This window comes from Balaenoptera physalus (genome assembly GCF_965194825.1).
Source record: "Balaenoptera physalus genome assembly, chromosome: 20".
In the NCBI taxonomy this organism is placed as follows: domain Eukaryota; kingdom Metazoa; phylum Chordata; class Mammalia; order Artiodactyla; family Balaenopteridae; genus Balaenoptera; species Balaenoptera physalus.
Window position 1 is genome coordinate 46,992,632 of NC_138901.1, and position 22,073 is coordinate 47,014,704.

Consider the following 22,073-nt stretch of genomic DNA (forward strand, 5'->3'; position numbering starts at 1 on the left):
GCAAGATGCAGAAGACCTTTTTAACAAGAAAATATAGTACATATTTTAGGTAACTTCTTTTTAAAAACAAACAGAATACATGCTTATGGTCTTAAAATTCTGCTCTACAAGAATATAAAATGAGAAAAATAAGTCTCCTCCACCCCCCAGGTCTTATACTCCAGAGAAGACTAATATTAGCAATTGGTTGTATATATCCTTTGAAGAAAATATTTATGCCTATTATTTTTTTTTAACACAAAAAGGATCATACTATAGTTACAGGCACACTTTTTTGCCTTAATATTATCTTGAATTTTCACATCACTACTTGTTGCGTATGGGGGTTGGGTGGGAGCGTGGAGCATTACTAACTAACTTTATAGAGTTTTTAACATGTACTTACACTGCTGTCTCCCATCACCTTGGTCTATTCCATACCAATGCTCTAGCACAGTTTTCACCATATCACCTTACTGTGATTGATTTTCGAAGAGCATGAGCAATCAGAACCTCTATACAGGTCATTCTTTTTTTTTTTTTGGTCTCACCACATGGCTTGTGGGCTTTTAGTTCCCCGACCAGGGATCGAGTCCAGGCCCCCTGCAGTGGGACTATGAAGTCCTAACCGCTGGACTGCCTGGGAATTCCCTCCCATTCTTAAAATACCCAAGGACTTAAGGCTACTAAAAGTATATCTGTTGGCTTTGGTGGGTTGCCCAGGAAATTTAACCACCATAATACTTGTTTCTATGGTGAAATGATTTCATCTTATAAATAAAAATTTGAAGCAATATATTTATAAGTTAACGGCTGATAATGCTAGAAACAGAAATTTCTTTGCCTGAGAGTAGTGTTACAAGATAATCCTTTTGGGAAAAACTCTCTCTTAGCCCTTATTTAAAACATTAATGTGTACAAATAGCTAAAAAAAATAAGCTAAGAGACTGGAGTGGCAGGAAGCAACTGAATTTATCTCCTAAGATGCTAAAAGATAGCTTCTTCCCTTCACTGTCATACTCCTGTAACAGAAAGTTTTATGCAGATACCTATAGCCAGATTAGAAAAAACATGAAGATATGGGAGGTTGGCAAAAGAGGTTATCAGTTTTACAATTCAGCCATCAACATATTTAAAAGCTTTTAAGGTTTATATGCATAAACAATATATATGCATAAATATATTCAATGAAAAAAATTATTCCATTTCATCTACCAGTGTCATCCTATACATTACCTTTCTTTTTTTGTGGCAAACTTTCACAAGCAGGACTTCCAGGGTAACAGAATTTTGTTCATTTTCTGAATTTTGGGATGGCTTATCTAAATAGAAAATCAATACTTTAAAATCTATTTTACACTTGATCTTAGCCAAAAGACCGAGAAGTGATTAAAATCTATTTTTAAAAAATAGTATTCATTTTCCTAAGAAATCTGAGAATTTACAAAAAAGACTTCCTATAATGAAGTCTTCTCAGAAGTTTACTCATTCCTTTTTCCCAAGATCAGTTTCAAATTTGACAAATACAGTTAAGGCTTCTTAGTAGAAAGCGCAAATGAAACAGTTCAGGAGAGGTAACACACAAAATAAACATTAAAAAATTTTTTCCTTCTTCTAAAACCTATTAGAAAAATTATTTAGTTTAAGATACATTTAAATTGAACTGGTTACTATTTTACACATTTCATTTCATTTTGAATGCTCAGATATTTAAACTAAAAGGCTCTTTGATTTGATCAAAACATAACCAAAGGGATTAAAAAAAGTTTTCAAAAAATATTAAACATAAAACTTACATGCCTAAATGGGATAGCAAAAATCAAGACATTATTTACTACCTAGGGAAATCTCTTGGTTTATAATGTTTAGAAAATTTAATTTTAAAGTAATAGTCTATATTCTCTATATCAATGAACAAAGGCTTCTGCAAATTAAGGTTCCAGAATACTTCCCTACAGCTTGTCTTTAATCCCAAAGGCATTAATAGTCCAAAAAACTTAAATATTTAATCATTCATTCATCATTAAGTTCCTAATATATCGAACTACTATGTACTTCTATATAGTTCTCTATATATTATAGATAAATCCATAAACATATACAGAAATAAAATAATTTTTGTTCTGAGATTTTGGACAATACTTCTTTCTACTTGAAAACATTCTTCTTACTCAGGGTGTATACATAAAATACATTTCAATCAGTCTCTTGAAAGTTGCATCCAGGATAAAAATAATTTAACATACCAAAAAATAACCAAATATCTAAAATGCAGTAACAAAAATACTCTCTGAACAATACTCACCATGAAAATAGTACCCTAATAATCTTTGTGTATTCATTCTAAGCAGTCTCAAGTAGTAATTGCTAAACAAAAGTCTTCATTTAAAAACAAAAGAAAAAATAATCATATTTTAGGGATTGTGATGTTGCTTTTCTATCCTGATTTCTTAAAAATATTATTTCTTAAAAAAAAAACTACGAATATACCTTGAATAGACAAGGGAGGCAATATATCTGCTTCTTTCCAACTTCCACTAATTTCAAAGTTAAAATGGGAAATTATTTTCTGGAAATAGAAGTATCAACAGAGTTTACTTTCTCATTTACTTCAGTAATATCAAGAAAAAAAAAGTTCAAGTGAATTTGTGCAATTTTTGAACTTTTTTGTCATGTAGATGGGAAAAAAGTTTATCGTACCATGTTCCAGTTAATTTCAACTAATTAATTCAAGTAAACTCAATTACTATTAATCAAATAATATTAATTAGTAAATATTATTCGATTAATATCCATCAATGATTTCAGTGATGAATAATTTATGTTTTATAGAAGTCCCTGAGAACAAAGGGCTAACACCTATAAAATTCAAATTATAAGCTTCTAAAGTATTAGAGTTCATGTACTTTTTAAGTATCACAGAAGACCAAGTATGATGAATGATTAGAAATATGAACTCTACAAGATGATTATAAATGATTTAGGAGGAAAAAAACCATGAAAATGCTACTGAGGTTACTTCTATTTAAAAAAATAGACCAGATGTAAGGCAAAACTAGAAGTAAAGTTACATTAGCTGCTAATACAGATATGACCAGACTTCAAATTTCTTACATTAAAAACCTGACTAGTTATCAAACTGTTCTAATATAGCCATTCTGCTTATTATTAAACTTTGTTTCTTACTAAACAATACCAAGGATGACCAACTTGACCTGTTTCTTATAAAGGTTTTATTCCATTACATGATTATTAAAGGATACACATACAAATTTAAGAGGGACAAGCCTAGAGGCATTTTATCCATTCTGAAACCAACTGAAACTTTACCCAGTATGCTTTCACCTCTTTTAATGAAGTAACATTTAAGACTATATAATTTTCTTTATATAATATCTAACACATTGATATATCCCATTGGTAGCAGTGGTTGTTTCAGTTGTTTTATTATTGTATTAAAAAAATACTCAAAATGTTTATGCAGAAAGGGCTCTACTCAGGAGACTCTTCACCTATTCCAGGTTCGAAGGCAATTAATTACAATTCTCATCATTAGTCTTTATAACTTAAAGTTCGAAAAACGTTGGAAATAAAAAATGACAAAATCTAAGAAATTTAATTTCATTACAAGTCCTTCCCATTATTTTCTACTTAGGATCTTTGGAATGATGGCTCTGAGTTGGGTAAGATAATGTTACACAGCGTTTTTTAAACTGCAATACTTAGAGCCCTAAAAGGTACGGTTGAGCGGTAAGAGCCAGAATTTCATCTATTTAGATATGAGCCAGATGAAGCTAATGTTTACCTTCAAGAATGATCCCACACAGCACTGATTATTTTAACAATTTAAAAATCTACTTAAAACTTAAATGGACAGCAAGACAGCAATAAGAAAACCAGGCGATGAACACAACCTTATGTATAAAGTCTACCTACAATTTTTAAAAACTTTTAAGGCAGAGTTTCTTATTTATTTATTTTTATTGAAGTGTAGTTGATTTACAACGTTGTGCCAACCTCTGCTGTACAGCAGAGTGACTCAGTTACACACATATATGTTGACACATTCTTTTTTTAAAGCCAGAGTTTCTTAAAACTTGTTCCTCAGATGACCTACTTCTGAATTACCTTGGTGCTTTATTAAAATGCAGACTCCTAAGCTCCACCAAAACCCTGCTAGATCTGAGTCCCTGTAGTATCCAGGTATACGTACTTCAAACAAACTGTCAAAACGTTTCTACACACACTAAAATTTAAGAACTACTACTTTTAAAGTTTAATGAGTTGCAAGTTACCTCCTCCACATCCCACCACTGACCAAATAAAGCGATAATTGAAACTGTTGGAGAAATCCACTAAAGAGAAATTAAATTATCAACATCAACATCTTTTCCATTAAATATAATTTTATGAATTTACATGCAAATTTTTTTTTCAGTCACAAAGGTGTTTTGTTGTTAGAATGCCAATATGTTTAAGTACATACCATTTTTGTGGAAGAAACCAGTAAATGTAAGCTGCAGATGAGCTGACAAGCTAAACAGAACAAAAAAATTTTATCACTTTAATATTCTATAATAAAAATAACCTCAACTTTAAAATATAACACTGAAATCAAAGCTACTTCAGCTAATTTATAAATATTTGGCTGTCTAATTCTTAACTCTGTTCAAGCCCATGACTCCATGCTCTCCCTGTTAAGTATGACATCCAAAACAGTGTGTCTATACACATTAAAAACACACACATACATACATACACACACACACACACACACACACACACACAAAAACACCAAAGAAGCAAGGCAGAAAATAACAGACCACCAAATAAGAGGCAAGATAATTTACTGTGCTTTAGTGTTCTACCTATAAAATGGGAACAGGTTTCCCTTCCCACCCGTCAAACGGTAGCTGAATCCAGGCAAAAATGTTTGAGTATTTTCAAGCTATGGAATTTCAACCTCCTAACAAATGATGCAGAACCATCACTTTCTACTTCAATTAGGGATGAAATATACAATTACAAATCTGCTATAGATTTGTAATTTACTGTTTCAACTTGTCATTTTCACTTTTAGTTTTAGAAGCAATGAAAAGGAAGCATAAACTATAATGATCCTTTTGTTTTGAAAAATATTTACTACCAAGGGAAAAACTATTAAGTTGGGATAGAATAAACAAAAACATCAACAGGCTTTTGTAGTACCTTTAAACTGGAAAAAGAGCAATCTATCTCGTGATCAGGAGCCATTCATAACTTTGCAGAACAGATGTTGGGAAAAGGGAAGCAGTACTTTTACTCAAGAAATTTACTAAAGAATCAAAGTAAATAGCAGTAAAAGGGCAATAAGGATCAATAAAGGGTATGTTTTTGTTTTTTTTTAAATGATGGTGACAATCTATACATTCTTATAATCAGAGGGGAAGAGTTATGTAAAGACTTTGAGGCAAGAGAGCGTTAAGGAACAAGTAATGACTGGAAATGAGGACATATTATAAAGAGGTTAGCTTTGTAACTTTGCCCAGGACTCTTCTTCTTAGAGAAACAGGAGGTAAGTGAGATATTTCAACAGAAGATGTAAGGATGCCTCTATTTTCTTAGTGAGGTAATCTATGAAAGTGTATGCTAAAAAAACTACAGGGTGGGGGTCCTGAAGGGCATTTCTAGAACAGTACTAAGAAAAGTATGCTAGGATATCAGTAGAGAACAAAATGACTATGGCGGAGTAGAAGTATAAGGGTCCAAGCAGAGTTAGAAAGCATAAACATAGAAAGGAAAAACTAAGAATAGCAATTATAACTTAAGTATCAAGAAAATAAAATGGGATTCTTTAAAACAGGTAATTCATGTATATTACTTTCTGACACGTATCAGATACATTTCAAAAACACAGCCGGAGTGGGGAGGGGGAGGGTTGACTATAAATGGGGCATGAGGGAATCTGTAGGGTTTATCTTAATTGTAGTGGTTGTTACCTGACTGAATGCATCAGAACTATATACCAAAGAGTGAACTGGACTGCATATAATTTATACCTCAAAAAAAAAAGTACATTAAGGGGATCAACTGTAAAGGAGTTCAAAGGACTTTTTCAAGGTAATGAAAATGTTCTATATCTTAATTGTGGTTATGCTTGTGCGAATGCATACATTTGTCAAAACTCAAACTATATACTTAGGGTGAGTGTATTTTATTGAATGTTAATTATACCCAAAGTTGATTTTTAAAAAGTATATCTACCATCTATGAAATCTACGTGCCATTTTACTAAAAGATAATTAGCATTTTCCTATCAAAACTGTTCCATAAATGTAACCTTACAATGCAGAATTGGTGAAACTCCAAAACAAAACTGAAAGAGAGAAATATTCTACAGTTTCCATGTTAGAAGATAATCCATTAGTCACAACCAGTCTATCCTATTCTTAGTTGCTTCAGTTAAACCTACATACTAAGACCAGGTAAATTTTCTTAAAATGGTTTTGTATGAATCATTCCTTTCTCCAATTTTCTAATGGGTCCCCAACTGCAAAATCTTTCGTCTAACTGCTGTCTGTAATACGGTTCCCATTCCTTTTTACCTCTACTAAAGCCATATATAGGAAAGTAGAATAGGATAACAAAATCCAAGTTTGAATTCTGGCTCCAGTTTATTAGCTGTGACCTGATATCTATAAAATGAGGAGATAACCTCTCTCAAGATTGTGAGGCTTGGATAAAATACTAAACAATCCATCAAAATACCCTCTCCCTCTTCTACAAAGACCCATCCCCAAACATCCCAGAGCTTCATTTCCTTTACAAGCACTTGTATTTACCACTTTGTCACAATTTTTTCACACACATTCTCTTTTGACATATCAGTGTCCTTAGCACCTAGCAGTGTCTTACAGAAAGGCACTCAACAAATGATTTTCAAAAGGATAATGATGTCCTCCCTAGAGTAATAAGATTTTTAAGGTCAGGTATCAGGACCCATTATACTGTAGTACTTATAATATCATTTATATTGTTTTTATAGGGAATGCGATTCTAAGTTCCAACTGTGAAATGACAGAAATACCTTGCATTGATCTACCCCAGAAAATATTTTAAATTAGTGTTATTCAAAACATGGTCTGCAAACTGAGGTCATTCGGGAAACTGTTACCATTCCACAACAAGGCAAGAAGTTGAGAATAAGACTTTAACCACTTTCATAAAAATTTAACATTGCCACAACATCCAAGTATGTGATCAGTACATTTACAAAAGTATCCATCTACAAAGGACTGCAAATTAAAAACAAACAAAAAGGTCACCACAGGATGGTCTGAGACACAGTTTTAAATGCTACATTGTAAGTTAAATAAGATGGCAAGCACATTCAGCCACCATTATAAAGTTTCTTTGAGAAAAGGAATTCCAAATTTCAATTAACCAACTTAAAAAACAAACATGGGAATGCGATTTGCTATGCACAATTTCCCCTCCTCCTTCCCTTCCCAAAAGTAAACACTCTTGATATGTATCTAGAATAAAGTGTAACAATGAGGCCTAGTTGATGGCTGAATCCAAGGAAAAAGGGCAGTTTTCTTTCCCTTTCTGATTTACCCTCTTCCCTCTCTTGTGGCTACTGTGTCTACATCTTAACTGGTTAAACTGGATCAGAAGAAGGGAATGAGAAGAAGGGAAGAAAGAAACATGGTCAGGCCTGTTTAGTTTTAGGCAGCAAAGGATCTAGCTTAGATGATCAAGGTAAGATATCAGATAAGGATTTGGTTCATCTTTGTGATGTGTTCCCTATCTGTATCTTAGGAAGCAAGCAACATGGCAATAGGAAACTAGAGGGGGAATGTGAAATTTGGAGATAAGATTCTAAACACAAGTACCTGACAATTCTAAAGAAGTCTGCAGAATAAGGTTAAGTAAATTTAAATTCATAAGGGACTAACATTTTGAGATGAGATTCATGTAGGAAACTCAAATTTTAAGAACAGCCAGATCCCACAGAAGGATCAACATTTTTATGCAGGAAAGAAACCAAGATTAGTGCCTTGAATTTGTACACATTAATCTGATAGTGGCAGGTGTAAGGCTTCATTTCTAGGGTCATGGCTGTATCACCTCAAAATAGCCCAAGTGTGATGATAAGCTATTTGGCATCTAATAACAGTGTGTTACATTTCATGCTACGACGACGTATTAGAAAGCTGAGGAATTGGTGACTGCATCAAGCCCATTATTCTGGAATCCAATGTCTCTTTCCAGGTTCAGACCTAAGGATGAGAACACTTTGTAGTGAGAAGATAAAGTTGAATGAGGGGTGGGAGTCCATTACATATAAATGAATCACCTCCCAGAAGTATTGTAGATACAACATAAAGGGATTATTGTAAAGCCAAAGATTATACAAGAAGGAACATTTTAAAAATTTGTTCCTATCTGGCCGTGTTATATCTGGCCTCATTATACAGTGTATATATGTATACATATACATAATATATATGAAAACTGTGAATATTAAGATGACTAGTGTTCTTATTAGTACATTGCTTCACACTGAAGACTGTATGTATCGAGCTGTTTCTAAAAGATGTTTATTTTCTTTAAGAGTAAAAAAAACAGCCACTGAATTCAGGAAAAAAGAAAGTCAATAAAGATATGATTGTTTTGGGGAAAAAAAATTTGTTCTTAAATACTTAGATTTTAAGAATCCTATACGTTCAGTGGTGAATGATAAGGCATCTTCAGGAGTAGGTATGTACAAAGAAATCTATGGCGCAGATTCTGAAAAACGAACAAAACTTAAGTTTGAAAAGATGCTGATTTGAAAACAACTTCAAAACTTCCAATCAAGACAGAACTGTTAAGAAAAAAAAAGAGAAAGGGGAGGAAGACATCAGATCTTATTATGGTGGAAAAGACATACAATCAACTTAAAAAGCAGCTTGAAGTTTTAAAAATGCAGCTAAATCTACAAAAGAGGTGGCTAGGGAAACACCATTAATGCAATATATCTATTTAAAATAATTTATGGCTTTCTTAGGATAAAGACCAACATCCTTAAATAGCCTACGAGGCTCTGCATTATCTGGTCATGGCCATCTGCTCTAGCCTCATCAAATGTCACTCTCCCTACTCTCTCTAGTCAGCTACTCTGGCCTCAAATGAGGTTATATATAATATTCGCTTTATCGAGAATCACCTATCTGCTCACCCTCTATCCCCATTTTACTCCTTTATTCATGTTTCAAATCTCAGCTCACTTCTTCAGGGAAGCCCTCATTGAACATCACTATTCCCAAATCCAACTCTCAAACAAGAGCTGATTCTCCTGCTTTATACACCCATAGTTTCCCTATGTGTACTTTTCTTTCCCAGCACTTATTTTATAATTATATTTATTATACAATTATGTCTTTTTCTCCTAAATGCCGATAAGTTCCATACAGGCAAGGTCTTCATCTGTTTTGCTCATCATTATATCCCCTAGGACTTAGTATAGTGTCTGGGACATGGTACACTAAGGAAATGGGAATCCCAGAAAAAAATCCAAGACTTTGTTACAGTACAAAAACACGATAAAAGGAAGATTACTAATTCAAAAGTTTAGGTTGTAGTAACAACAACAAAAAGTGATGAAAGGTACTTTACCTTATCAACCTACTAAAAACATAGGTTTGAAAATATATCTAGTAGATATTCTAGTTCAGCTACCTTTGGAGGGGATTTCTCCAGCTACTAACAGTGGACCAGGAACAGAAAATGATTAAGTGGAAATGCTTCTAATTTGACCACAGGAAATACTTTTGGAAGCAATTCCAATTTGGAAATCTTTTCATGATACCTTTCAGTCAGTGGAGATGCACTTAGAAGACAAGAGTTATGACTAGAGAATTCCAAAATTGGTAGGATTAATAGCCCAAGAGACCCCCTGGGATCCTGCTAGAACAGAAAACTACAGAAAGATCAGAGATTTATACCAATAAACCATGGTGCTTGGTCAAAACTCAAAATAAATTCAAAACCCACAATATATTGGCATGCCAGAAACAAGAGACGGAGAAGATAGAATATAAGGCACGATATCAGAAATTCTAAAAAGAAAATAAAGATATTTTAAATATACATAACCACACCAAAAGAGCAAGGAGAAAGACTAGGAAAAACCTGGAGACTAGAGGTCTGGTCACTAGAGAATGTGAAAAACCTGGTCAAATAGTGTGACCACTATGAATTTCTAAAATTTGCTAATTGCTGTGGAGTTTTCAGAAGCCACTGTTCAAGAAAAGAAACAATCTTCATAGTTGGTGGGTGTTATGGTTGAGTTTTAAGGTTACAAATGCAATTCTGGTCTATTGTCACAAATGGATACCTTGAAGAAGTGAAAACCATGAAATGTCCCATGTTTCTTTTTTCTATCAGCTCCTTCCCCTAATAAATTTCTGCCATTATCTGCGACAAGTAAGACAAATATAGATCTAGAGTATAAAACACAAAAAAGATCCTGGAACACCAACTTTATTTTGCACAGACAATGCCAGGAATTTGGTTTTGTTTGTAAGTCACTACAACTGTCATAAACAGGTCAGGCATTTGACTGTTCTAAGCTTTGGGCCGTAGTACTACAGTAATTTGGGGTATCTTGATATTCTCCTGAACTTTGAGAATGAAATACATTGGGTCTGAGAGTGGAGACCTTAAAACTGTGGAAGTACTAAAAGAATATGAGTTCCAGTGGAAGACATCCAGTCAGTAGCTACTGAACAGACCCAGGATCCAATTAAACTGAACAAGATCTCTATGTTTGAGATGGTAAAGAATAAAAATATAGATGGAAATACCTTTTTGTATATGATTTAAGATTTTAACGTCTACTAATTAATGACATGGAACAACAAAGGTTTATTTTGTTCTCTCAGAGAATTTGCCCATAGATTTTACAAGTAAGGTTTTACAATGCTGGCATTATATACTGGTGTCTAGAGAACTTCTTACAATCCTATGTGATAAGTTTAGTAGACCTATTGGTCTACTAAACCAATTATGCCTAATTTGAGATGAGAAATACACTGAAGAAATTTAAGAATATAGGGCCTTGGGGGTAAACTTAAAATGAAGCAATTTCTCAATTAATTTTAGTGACTCGGGGAGCAACAATGAGACGTTCAAAAGATGTGGGCCAGGGGGGCGGTTGAAGCACCTAGTACAGTAACTCAGTACCTCCTGGGTCTAAAGTGCCTCACTGGGTATTAAATAAGCATGGTCAGCTCCAACAGAGTTAGGTCTGTCTCAAAAAAAAAAAAAAAGAGATCTTGGGTGTTGAAATGACCAACTCACTGGTCCCAGCTAGATCCTAAAGAATGAAAAAGTTGTTTTTCAAAATGACAAGCAGGAATTCTATGCAACCCTCTGATGTTTCTGTGAGTTGGTTAACAATACCCCTGTTATAGTACTGGCCTAGCTATTGAACCCATTGGGTCGAAAGAAATATAATTATTGGGTGAGTGATTATTCAGAGAGAACTGACCAGTATAATCTAACTTCCTCACAACACACACTATAAAGGAAGTTCTGTAATATTTATCAAAGCCAGTGTCACAATGAGATAGTAGTAAGGTTTTGCAGTGATGAAGGTGGAACCTTGATGGGGAAGATGAAGAAAAGGGTCAAGTTTTCTTCTTCTTGGTTCATTCTTCCTTCTCACATGAGCCCTGAAAGACCTGGAGGGCAAACTATTAAGGTGTTTAGGAGAAAAGAAGTGAGGATGTCAGATCAGGCTCTGACTACAGCTTTATACTTTAAGTTAAAAAGGCCCTGAGGATCCCAAAAGCTCTGTTCAGGGTAGGTGAACAGCCAAATATCTGGAATAGAAATTCAAGCAAAGAATAGAGAGTGCATGCGCTGGGAATATTCTCAGTCTTTATAAACCTGTATTGTAAGGTATTCCTTGGGCAATAATAGATTAGGTAAAGATTTGGGATCTCAGCTTCTAGAATGGATTATCAAAGTTTATTTACAAATCAAGATTGCCTAGATATGGAAATATAAATTACACTTCAGTCCTACAAGACTGCGAGATACTGATACAAAAATTTTAAAATGCAATAAAAAAAATTCCAGTAACAAAATAACCTAATTGAAAAGGCGAACTTAAAATAAAAGCAATTGAAAAAATGACATCTTATACTAGTCACAAAAATGAGAAAGTATAAATGAAGCATCATTAAGTCAGTGTACATCCTATCTAAATTGGTAAGATATGATTTAAAACTTCAAGAGAAAAAGAAAAATCCATGTGGCAATTTTCCTAATTCCATTTTTTTTCAAATCTAGTATTTTTAGTTCTACATTCTTCCTAAAAGTAGTCAATGAATAAACAAATACCACCCAAGTCCCTGTTTCTCTTTAGAATAATATTCAACTTTCTTTAGTTTATGTGTGAAAGAATAAATAGAAACATACTGTGTAGCCTACGCAGATATTAGGCTAGTCAGAACATTTAGGGATTAGTTCTGGGTAACATATGTGAAAACAGACAATAAGAAGATTCCATCCAAAGGGCCAGGTTTCTGAAACTATCATGTGATAAACATATTTCAAATATAAACTAAAGTTAAGAATATTTTGCCTGAAAGATGTAAATAAGAGCAAGGACAAGATGGGAAAAAAAAAAGAGACAGCCTCTCTCAGAATTGTAGATGATTACTTAGAAGAGATGTGATGTTGTGAAGCACCTGGCACAGCACCTAGCGTATACATTGAGTATACCATAAAAATGAGTCTCCATCATTCTTTAGATGAGGTAGTAGGATTAATACTAACTACAGAAGTTACAGAAACTTTGATTCAGAATGCAAGAAATTGGTAGTAGAGAAAAACAATAATGAACAGAACTGTCTTAGAAAACAGTGAGTTCCCAGCATTAGAGATATTCAAGATGAGGCTTAAGAACTGATTCTCTGCCAGGGATGCTACAGAAGAAGTAATCCCTGATTTGTGTATGAGTTTGGACCAACTGACATCTAAGGTTCATTCTAACTCCTTACAATATTGAGGTGATCACTAGGAAAATGATCACTGTACTTTTTCCTCTTTCCTCAAGTATGTCACTTAATGTAAACTTATAGGTTATCTTACCTATGAGATTCTTGCTCTCCTTTCATTTTCTCTACTTTTGATAACATATCATCAACTTTAAATGTTTTCCTGGAAGAAACAGATAAACAAAATAATCACTTCTCAACTGGGAAAAACAAACAGATTACACTTTATTGTCACTATAATAGGCAAGTTGGAGATCTGATTTTATTTATAATAAGATAAATTATGGGATGGTTAGCCGTAACAATGAATACTATCGAGACAGTGTATGTTGTAATACAGCAAACAAGCCTTCAAGTCCCATCTCAAATGCTAACTTTTCCACAAAACCTTTTGTAATTACCTTTTGTAATTATTCCCAAACCAGAGTGATTTCTCCCTACCTATGGCACTTGGTTTACATTTATTTTGACATTTAGTCTCCTCAATGTGAAACTTGCATAAATATTTTATTTCTACTAGATTATTAGCTCCTGAAGGGCAGAGATTTGTTTTCTTCAAGGAAAGCCACATAGTCCTTGGCATATTGCCTTATACTTGGTAGGTGTTCAAGCATCTGTTGGACTGAGCCAAACAAATGCAAATTATGTATATTTTGAAACACTCATATTTCCATTAAGTAACCTGACAAATATGGATATTCCATAAAACAAATATGAAGTTAGTAAAACACCCTCAAAGATTAGCAGCAATGGCTAAAGTTAAGTATGTCATTTTAAAGAGATGGTTGTCACCATCATGAAAAAAATTTGAAGTTTAAAGGACATACCCATCAAATCGTAACAAAAATATCAGCTTTTAACTTAACAACTTTAAGAGAAAAAAGTAATTTCCAATAAAATAGAAGCTTATATTAAGAATAACCACACCCCTAGCAAGCAATTTAAGAATGAATGGATTCTAAAACAAGCCTCATCTTAGTTCTTAAGGTGCTCTACTATATACATTTTCTAGAGGCTGAAAAACTAGACCCATATATGTTAACTGGAAACAAACATTTCTACTTATACTCATATATTTTCTTCAAATTTAGAACTTGGAAAGATTCATGTATTCTTGTAAAACTTGAATTCAGATATTAGAAATTACTAATATGCTCAATTCCTCAAAAACAGCTATTGTACTCAACTACTATAATAAAAATTATCAGTAGAGAAATGTTAATTTAAATACATTGTAGTAAAACACTGATAGGAAGAGCAGAATTGATATGATCTATATTTCAGGTGAATAAATAGCCTCCATTAACAAAAGATCTTTTTTATAAAAAAGCTTCTCTCTTTACCTTTAGAGTTACTGAAAACCTCAATATTAAAGTTTCACCCAATAAAGCATAGTAAGGAGTTCTTTATGAAGGATGGCAGGCAATACATTTTCAATCTCCATAGATAAGAGAGAAGAAAGAAGAAAAATGTAGGATTCTTTTAGGCTAGTTACAAAGAACTTTTCGGTATAAATACTGAAATGTACTACTGAGGAGGGTTGTAAAGTTACTGAAAACTTTTTAGAATAATATGTTTATCTTTGTGTAATGATTAAGAAGAAACCCTGTCTGTAGGAAGAAAAGTTAAGACTGTAGGTCACAAGGTTCACCTCTTCCAACTTTATGGAGTTGTACATAGGAAAACTTGAGTATTAACAACCATTTGAATAGATAATACAGGTAACCCAGCATTCCTTAGGAAAAACAAAACAAACTGTATAGGCAACTATACAAAAGCAGCCCCACCTCCCAACACCAAGTATTTCTGGTTCTTTAGAAAGGTACTGCTACTGTAGCTCAGATTTAACAAGGGAAATAGTTATCAAAAGGTCATCATAAAGGAGAATATTCTTAAAATTCAAGAAATTTTTTGGGGAGGATTCAGAAACAGCTTACATAAAACCTACTAAAATGGATTCAATAAAAGATGCCGTTGTCCTCACCAGTATTTCCACTTTGCCAGTGTAGTGAGTGTCAGCCTACAGAAGCTGAATACCTCTATGAAGTGCAACTAAAGTAAAAGGCAAGTTTAACAAATATATCAGATTTAATGTTACACCTGCTTGTACAACTTCAAAAGGAGTGATAAGTGTACTCCAACAATGAATATTATGTTGTTGTGTAACAGTACAAAAGGAGTTCCAAAAACATTCTGAGCAAAGGGATTGGACTAAAAGCAATTCTGTAAAAGCAGTTCCAAAAACATTTGGAACAAAGACCACAATCACTGGGCTGAATTCATCACCTTCCAAATTCACCAACTACTTTGAAAAGGACAGCGCTCATCTGAAGATATTAAGTTGTAGTATAATTTGTTAAAAATCAGTCTTATTGTCTTATATACGCCAGGCATACAACAAAAGAATTAAGTGATTCCTAACGCATTTTTACATGGAAGTAAACTAAATGGAATGTATATGTTTCTTGGCTGGCAAACTGCTTCGAAACTGTCCCAAAGGACAATTTTTTACCTAAGGGGTACTAAATTAAGAAAGTTCATTTCTACTGCCATGCTTTTAAAATTGCCTCCACTCATTAGCAGACAACAGAAATGTATCCCACAATGAGGCAGTCAAATAGTCTAATAAACAAACATGATGTATATATTTTAATCCACTTATGGATTAAACTCAAATTTATTCTGTAAAAACTTTTATCACTTTAAAATTAAAATCGGGCAGCATTGTAGATGACAACTGCAGTACTTAAAAAAAATTTTTTTTTGGCCGCACCTCAGCATGTAGGATCTTAGTTCCCTGACCAGGGATCGAACCTGCGCCCCCTGCAGTGGAAGCACAGAGTCTTAACCACTGGACCGCCAGGGAAGCCCTCTAGAGGGTAACTGATCTTCCATATTAAAAATACTAAAAGAAAAAGTTTACTACTTAATCAAATTCTCCTAGTTTTACAGAGTAAATCAAGGGTCTGCAAATTATGGACCATTGGCCAAATCCAGCTGCACAGCCCATGAGCTAAGAATGGTTTTTACAGATAAAACATTTGCAAGTGATTTGATAACAGAGAATACTAACTCTAAATCCCAATTAAGCTAAATGTTATCCCTCCCACCCCACCCAGAAAAAATAAAAGAATCCCACATTTCTCACTCGTAGGCACGTATTATAAAACACTGTACTCCCTGGCTCCAGTGGTTAGGACTTGGCGCTCTCACTGCCAGGGCCGAGGTTCAATCCCTGGTCAAGGAACTAAGATCCCGAAAGCCGCGCAGCAACCCCACTCCCCCAAAAAGAAAAGGAAAAAAAAAAAAGAAAACACTGCACTCAATTATTATGTTTTGAATTTCATTTCAATAAAAAAATTTGTTGATATTCGTTTTCTCTTTCTGTATAAGTACCTACATACTACCTAATATCCTCAATTCCGTTTTCTAGACCACAAAGCCTAAAATATTTACTATCTGGTCCTTTAGAGAAAAAGTTTCCTGAATCCTGGCATAGAGTAGACAGGTAAAGAGCTGACATAATTCTGCTGCCTAATCCATCACCTTCTTCCTAGTTATTTAGGCACCTGGCAGGTTTCACCCGTTAAATGCAATGCACTCACTCTCTCTCTCTCTCTCTAGATTCAGAAAGATTACCAGATGACAAATAGTTTTAACGTTTCAATCCTTCAAAATACATCTAGAAATATCTACAAAGCTAAACTATGTCTCGCTGTAAAAAACACGGTGCTTATTTAGTAACCAGCAGGAGTCTCCAAAGGAGTTTAGTTTCAAAGTTTATTGAAAAGCTTAATGGTTTTACTAAGTCAAGACTATAACAATACCAAATGCTTAGTAGAGGTTCTCTCCTTTAAATTTAAAGTTGTTCACTTGATATGCTCAGTAAATAATCATGGGTGCAGAACAAGAAACTACCATTCTATAATTATATATGGTTAAACGTTACAAAGCAAAAACAAGCTCTCCGACACCTTCAGATTCCACTTTAAGACTAGGTGATTAAGAAGTTTTTAAAGACATTCCTCCTACTGTCTTCAAAAGTATTTCCCTTTTAATAAGACAACCACCAAAGATATAAAATGAGACTTTCTGAACCTATCATCATAGAAGTGAATTCTTTATTGTTAGAAAATATAAGAAATATTCAGACACTAACTGTTAAATTTATGTATCAAAGATAGTTCCCATGAGCCCTTTAGTAAATATTTAAATCCTCAACTTCTACCAAACTTGAAAATAACTATCAGCACAGAGTAAAAAACATCAGTCAGTAAAATCACTTCATTGACTCCACTAACAAATCATTTCTGTTAGGAAAAAACTGGCAATCAACTGGGATTTACAAAAATGATACTATTAAAAATCACTTTGCAACCAATTCACTCTTTCACCTCAGTTTTCATATTTAATCTTTCATTAGAAATCATACTTTCAAACAAAATTTTAACATGGTTTGAACAACTTGAAATAAGAGTCATAAAATGTACCTTTTGATGTTTGTTCTGGAGTTTCGATGAGACATGTAAGTAAGAGTTCTATGCAAAAATATTGGCTATAAAAAAAGTTAAAATATTAAAATTAAATAGGTGAAATTCTAGCAAAAAAATAGTATCAGTAAATTTTGTTGATTACTTACCGCTATAAGATTTCGCGTTCGAAGAAACCTATAGATCTGCGTTGGTTCTAGGTAACAGAAACAAAATCCAAAGTTATCTAAATTTACTCATTACTTAAGTTGTTAAGAAAATACCAACCCAGCCCATGTTATAACCAATATAAACCAATAACCTATTATGGAAACTATGTAGTGAATATTTATATCAAGAAAATAAGTATGCACAATTAGATCAAAAGACATTCAATCTATAGCATACATTCACAAAATGCATCTACATTTACTTTAAACTTAAGTTTCTCTACAATCTACTTCTTAAACCTTGCATTTCTAAGGTAGCTATTTTTAAACTAGTCTGTATGCAGAACTGAAAAGAAGTAGTTATATTCATTTAGCTTAGTTAATTTAAACTATTTATAACCCATCTTCTAAAAAGTAGCTAAAATGAGGTAGTTGGATTCAGTAAAAGAACTCTTTATTGAAGCCAAATAACAAAATAAAATGTTCACTTTTTAACTGGTCTTTTCAAAAGTCTGTACAGTCGTCAGCCGAAATGGAATAAAACCGTTACCTAGATAGATGTCCTAATACAGATATAATCAAAGTGAAATCCCAGACATAAATTAGCTAAAATTTTCGATGAATATTGCTAGTTATAGTTCAAGTTTCTATTTTGCTCAGTGTAAATATTACCTCAGTATGTAAATACTACCTCAACACATATTTTTAAAGTAATAGATTCCCAAAGTGTTTTTAATGCTGTTTAGTTAAAATCTGTTATAAAGGACTTAGGTTACAGATAGAAAATATTTTATATACAAGTACCATAATACCAGTTACATTAATGACCTGTTAGTATTACGTTTCTTTAAATAAAGCAGTATAAAAATGACCTAATATGGCTAACTATATTAGTAAATACATCAAAGCATATAAACTTCTCAGAAACTAAGATCAATATTAGAGAAGAATCAAGTTGTTTTGTGACCATATCTAACTCTTAATGACAGTTCATCTCTCTAAAAGTAGACTCATCAAAAAAGCAAAACAGCTAAAACTTTCTTGCAGGATTTGTCTTCTCACAACATTTGGAAAGAATTTTTTAAATTTCCACTTAATCTTCAGTTAGTTTAGTTTTAGCTTCAAATAAACTAAAAGGAGATGAGATGTTTTAGAAAGGCTGCAAACATGTCTGTCATCACTGTGCTTTAGTTCTCCACCATATTTCCAACTGAAAGCCTCTCCAGATTTCTGAAAGTATATTGAGCAAAGGCTAGAATAATGTGAATCTTTCTCAAGCAGGTTCAATACTAATTTCAATAAAAACCGAAATTCCTTGTATTAAATTCCAATTAGAATTTCATGAAGCACTAATGAGAGACAATGAAAGAAGGGTATTAAACAACGTAATACATCTTTCCAAGAACAGCTGATACCATGCCCTTAACATATGCCACAAAAAAATTGTAAATAAAGACCTTGAGTGGTAGAGCTGAGTTTATTCAAGTCTCTCTGTAAGATATCTAGCTATTAAAGGTCATCCAAATTACAACATCCATACAAAAGCAAAGAGGAAAACAATCAGGATGTAATATTCATTAAAGAACTGAAGTTCAGATTACTCATAGTCATGATATTTCTTATATATTCTATTGTTTCTTTCCAGACACCTTGCCCCCCTTCCCAAATTAAGTCGTAGCTCTGCCCTCGAAACAGATCTTAAAAACAGAAACTGACATCAGAAAATGTCCCGAAATTAAGACAACTACAAACGGGCAGAATTCCGAGATCGTCTAGAGAGAAATAAAATGCTTAAACACTGCCTGTCTCAGTTTACGTACCCATGAAACGGGTGGAAAGATGTGAAAGGTGTAGAGCATCAAAAGGTGCCATGTTAATGCACCAAGTTAGTGCGAAGGCATTTCAGACTACTGACAATTTGGTCGATTTTACTGCACTCCTCTCTTCACAGGCTTAATTTTGCTCCTCTAAACCTACAACCGACAGCCTTGTACTTCTAGAGTACGGAAGGCATGAAAGAAAGCAAGAACTAGTCCTGGGATCTGACGGTAGATCCAACTGCACAGTCCAACTGTGACCTCCCCACCTTAAAAAGCAGCCTGCTCTCAACGCGGGGCCCCATGCCTCAGCTCGCGTGTACATCTTCGGGGAGGCACGAACCTCACCTGGACCCCCTAGTCCACCTCCCCCCAAGGCCCTAGACTTCGGGCCCCCTCGAGCCGTAACCCCGGAAGGCGGAACGGCCCCCTCAATTTCGCCCTCCACTCCCGAATCAAACCGACTCCCGGTGAGGAAGGGGGTCCCAGCACGAGTGTCCCGGCCCCCTAACGCTGCAAGAGGGGGGATTCCTGCCCTCAAAGCCTTCAACACACTCACTCTCAAAGGCCTGGAGGAAAAGCTCGTGGTCAGCCTGGACGTGCTCCATTTTCGGCTTCTTCACCGGTAACACCGCGGCCCCCGCCGCTGCCGCCACGGAGGAGGAGGAGGAGGCCGAGTAACTGCCGCCGCCTCCACAGCCCCCGCCGCTGGATTTGCCGCCCGACGCCGTCGCCGCCGCCACCGCCGCCGAACCCCCGAAGCCGCCTCCCCCGGACCCCGCGCTGGGCCCCGAGCCGCCCCCTCCCCCACCGCCGTGCTTCTGAGGCGCCATCGCGGTTCCTGCCTCCTCCCCCCGCCAGCTACCCGCCGGGCGGCCCCGGAGAGTAAGCGCCGGCAATACCAATCGCTCGCCCCAGCAGGCTCCGGCGGACCGAGGGGGGAAGGAGGAGAGAGGGGAGGAGAGGGGAAGGGAAGGGAGGAGGAGAGGAGGGAAGGAGGGAGGAAAAAAAAGTGTCTCCTCCTGAGAGCCCCGCTCCGCTCGGGAGACCGCTCACCCTAGCCTGGCCTCGCTCCGCCCACTTCCCCCGCCCGGCGCTCTGATTGGCCGGCGGGAGCGCGCGCCGCCCGGCCGCCCAGCCTGTTGGCCCGCGGATTCCCCCGTCAGTCACGCGGAGGCGCTTCTCGCGGAGGCGCGGCTTGGTTGGCCCGTGCGCGCTGCCGATCGCGGGCCCGGCCGCCTCTTTGAACTGAATTCGCGGGAAAATTAGGGGTCGGAGCGGCCTTCCTGCTGGCCCCGGTGCATTGTGGGGAGAGAGGGACCCAGCGAGCGGCTTAGGGAGCCGTTTCTCGCCTTCTGAGCGTCGTCAGTCGCCGCCCCCGGGGGATACAGGACCCCTGAGGAGAGGCGGGCCTCTGAGGAACGGGGGGGCGGGTGCTGGGGGGTCGAGGGGCTTGTTAAATGAACTGAGATCCATGCCGGATCACCGAGTCTCTAACTTCACAGGAAGGGGCCTGCTTGGGGGTTGGTCGGGTCGCTTCTGGTCTGAGGGGCTCGCAGGGCGAGGATCTCTTCCCCGGTCCCCTCGCCACCACGTGCCTCAAGCCACCCTTGGCCGAATCCCACCCAGCGAGCCCTGGAGAGGACTGGGGGCAGCCAAGGGGTTGCGGCTGCTGCTCTCGGACGCCGCTGGGCTCCACCAAAGGGAGCGATTTCTAGGGAGCAGGAATGTCCTATCAAATGAGGAAAAGGATTTTCTGTAGGTGCGGTGAGGCATCAGGATCGTTACTGAGAGCGGCTGTGGCTTCTCAACGTGTTGGAAGCAAACCTTAGATATTTGATTCCCGGACACCACAGGAGTGGCCAGAGGGACAAACTGGATGATTTCTTAGAAGTACCTACACCCATCTTGAGAACCTGCTCATTTTGCGCTCAGAAACTGGAGAGGGGATCCGGTGTTTAGCCGGTCTCGCTTAAAAAGAGATACATAGGCCCGGACGGGTTTGGAGTTGAGCTAATACTCTTCAAGACTTGAATTTCAGGTCGGACAAGATGATCTCTAGGGATATTCTTCCAAATCAAATCCTGTAATCTTGTGTTACATTAAAATGAAACATTATCTTCAAAAATTCCAATCTGTAAACACAGAGCCGTTTCATACTTTCAATAATATTTTTTAAATGCCTGCTTTGAGCCCTTTATAGTTCACTTCAAAACGCTGTTTACAAAGCAAGCACCTTTGGAATGGTTATTTAAATAACCAAAGTGCTGATTTTACAATGCATTTGCTACTTAAGAAAGTGAGCTCTACAAATGATGCATTAGTAAAAAATTTGGCATTTCAGGAACACATCTGAAATTAGGTATACCTGTTGCTGAATTTTAAGTACAGTCTATATTTTTAGTCGGACAAAAAGTTCAGAATGCTCTCTTGTTTGTTATACTGTCTGTACTCAGTATTTTAAAAAAAATCTCCCCCTACCAAGAAAAAAAAAAGAGGTTTTGTTTTGTTCTTTAGACTTCTCAAATAAGCCTTCTCTGATTAGTGCCACCCGTAGAGGCTTGTGGGGTTTTAGATCTTGCTAAAGTGCTCATCTTTAGCTTTACA

General features: G+C 36.0%; 1 protein-coding gene across 3 annotated transcripts in view; it reads right to left on the reverse strand.

Annotated features, from left to right (window-relative positions):
• SUZ12 (SUZ12 polycomb repressive complex 2 subunit) overlaps window positions 1-20,515 on the reverse strand; it is a 37,877-nt gene extending 17,362 nt beyond the window's left edge. Inside the window, exons 1-6 of one of the 3 annotated variants that reach the window (XM_082442260.1) lie at window positions 20,026-20,514; window positions 17,650-17,696; window positions 17,501-17,565; window positions 13,105-13,173; window positions 4,466-4,515; window positions 1,216-1,301 (exon numbers count right to left, since the gene is read on the reverse strand). In XM_082442260.1, the coding sequence (XP_082298386.1) occupies window positions 1,216-1,301; window positions 4,466-4,515; window positions 13,105-13,173; window positions 17,501-17,565; window positions 17,650-17,696; window positions 20,026-20,299 (591 nt within the window). In that variant the 5' untranslated portion in view covers window positions 20,300-20,514. Of the gene's footprint in view, window positions 1-1,215; window positions 1,302-4,465; window positions 4,516-13,104; window positions 13,174-17,500; window positions 17,566-17,649; window positions 17,697-20,025 lie in introns of those variants that run through there. The other 2 variants (XM_082442261.1, XM_082442262.1) reach the window with 2 other exon arrangements.
• Between the last annotated feature and the right edge of the window lie 1,558 nt (window positions 20,516-22,073).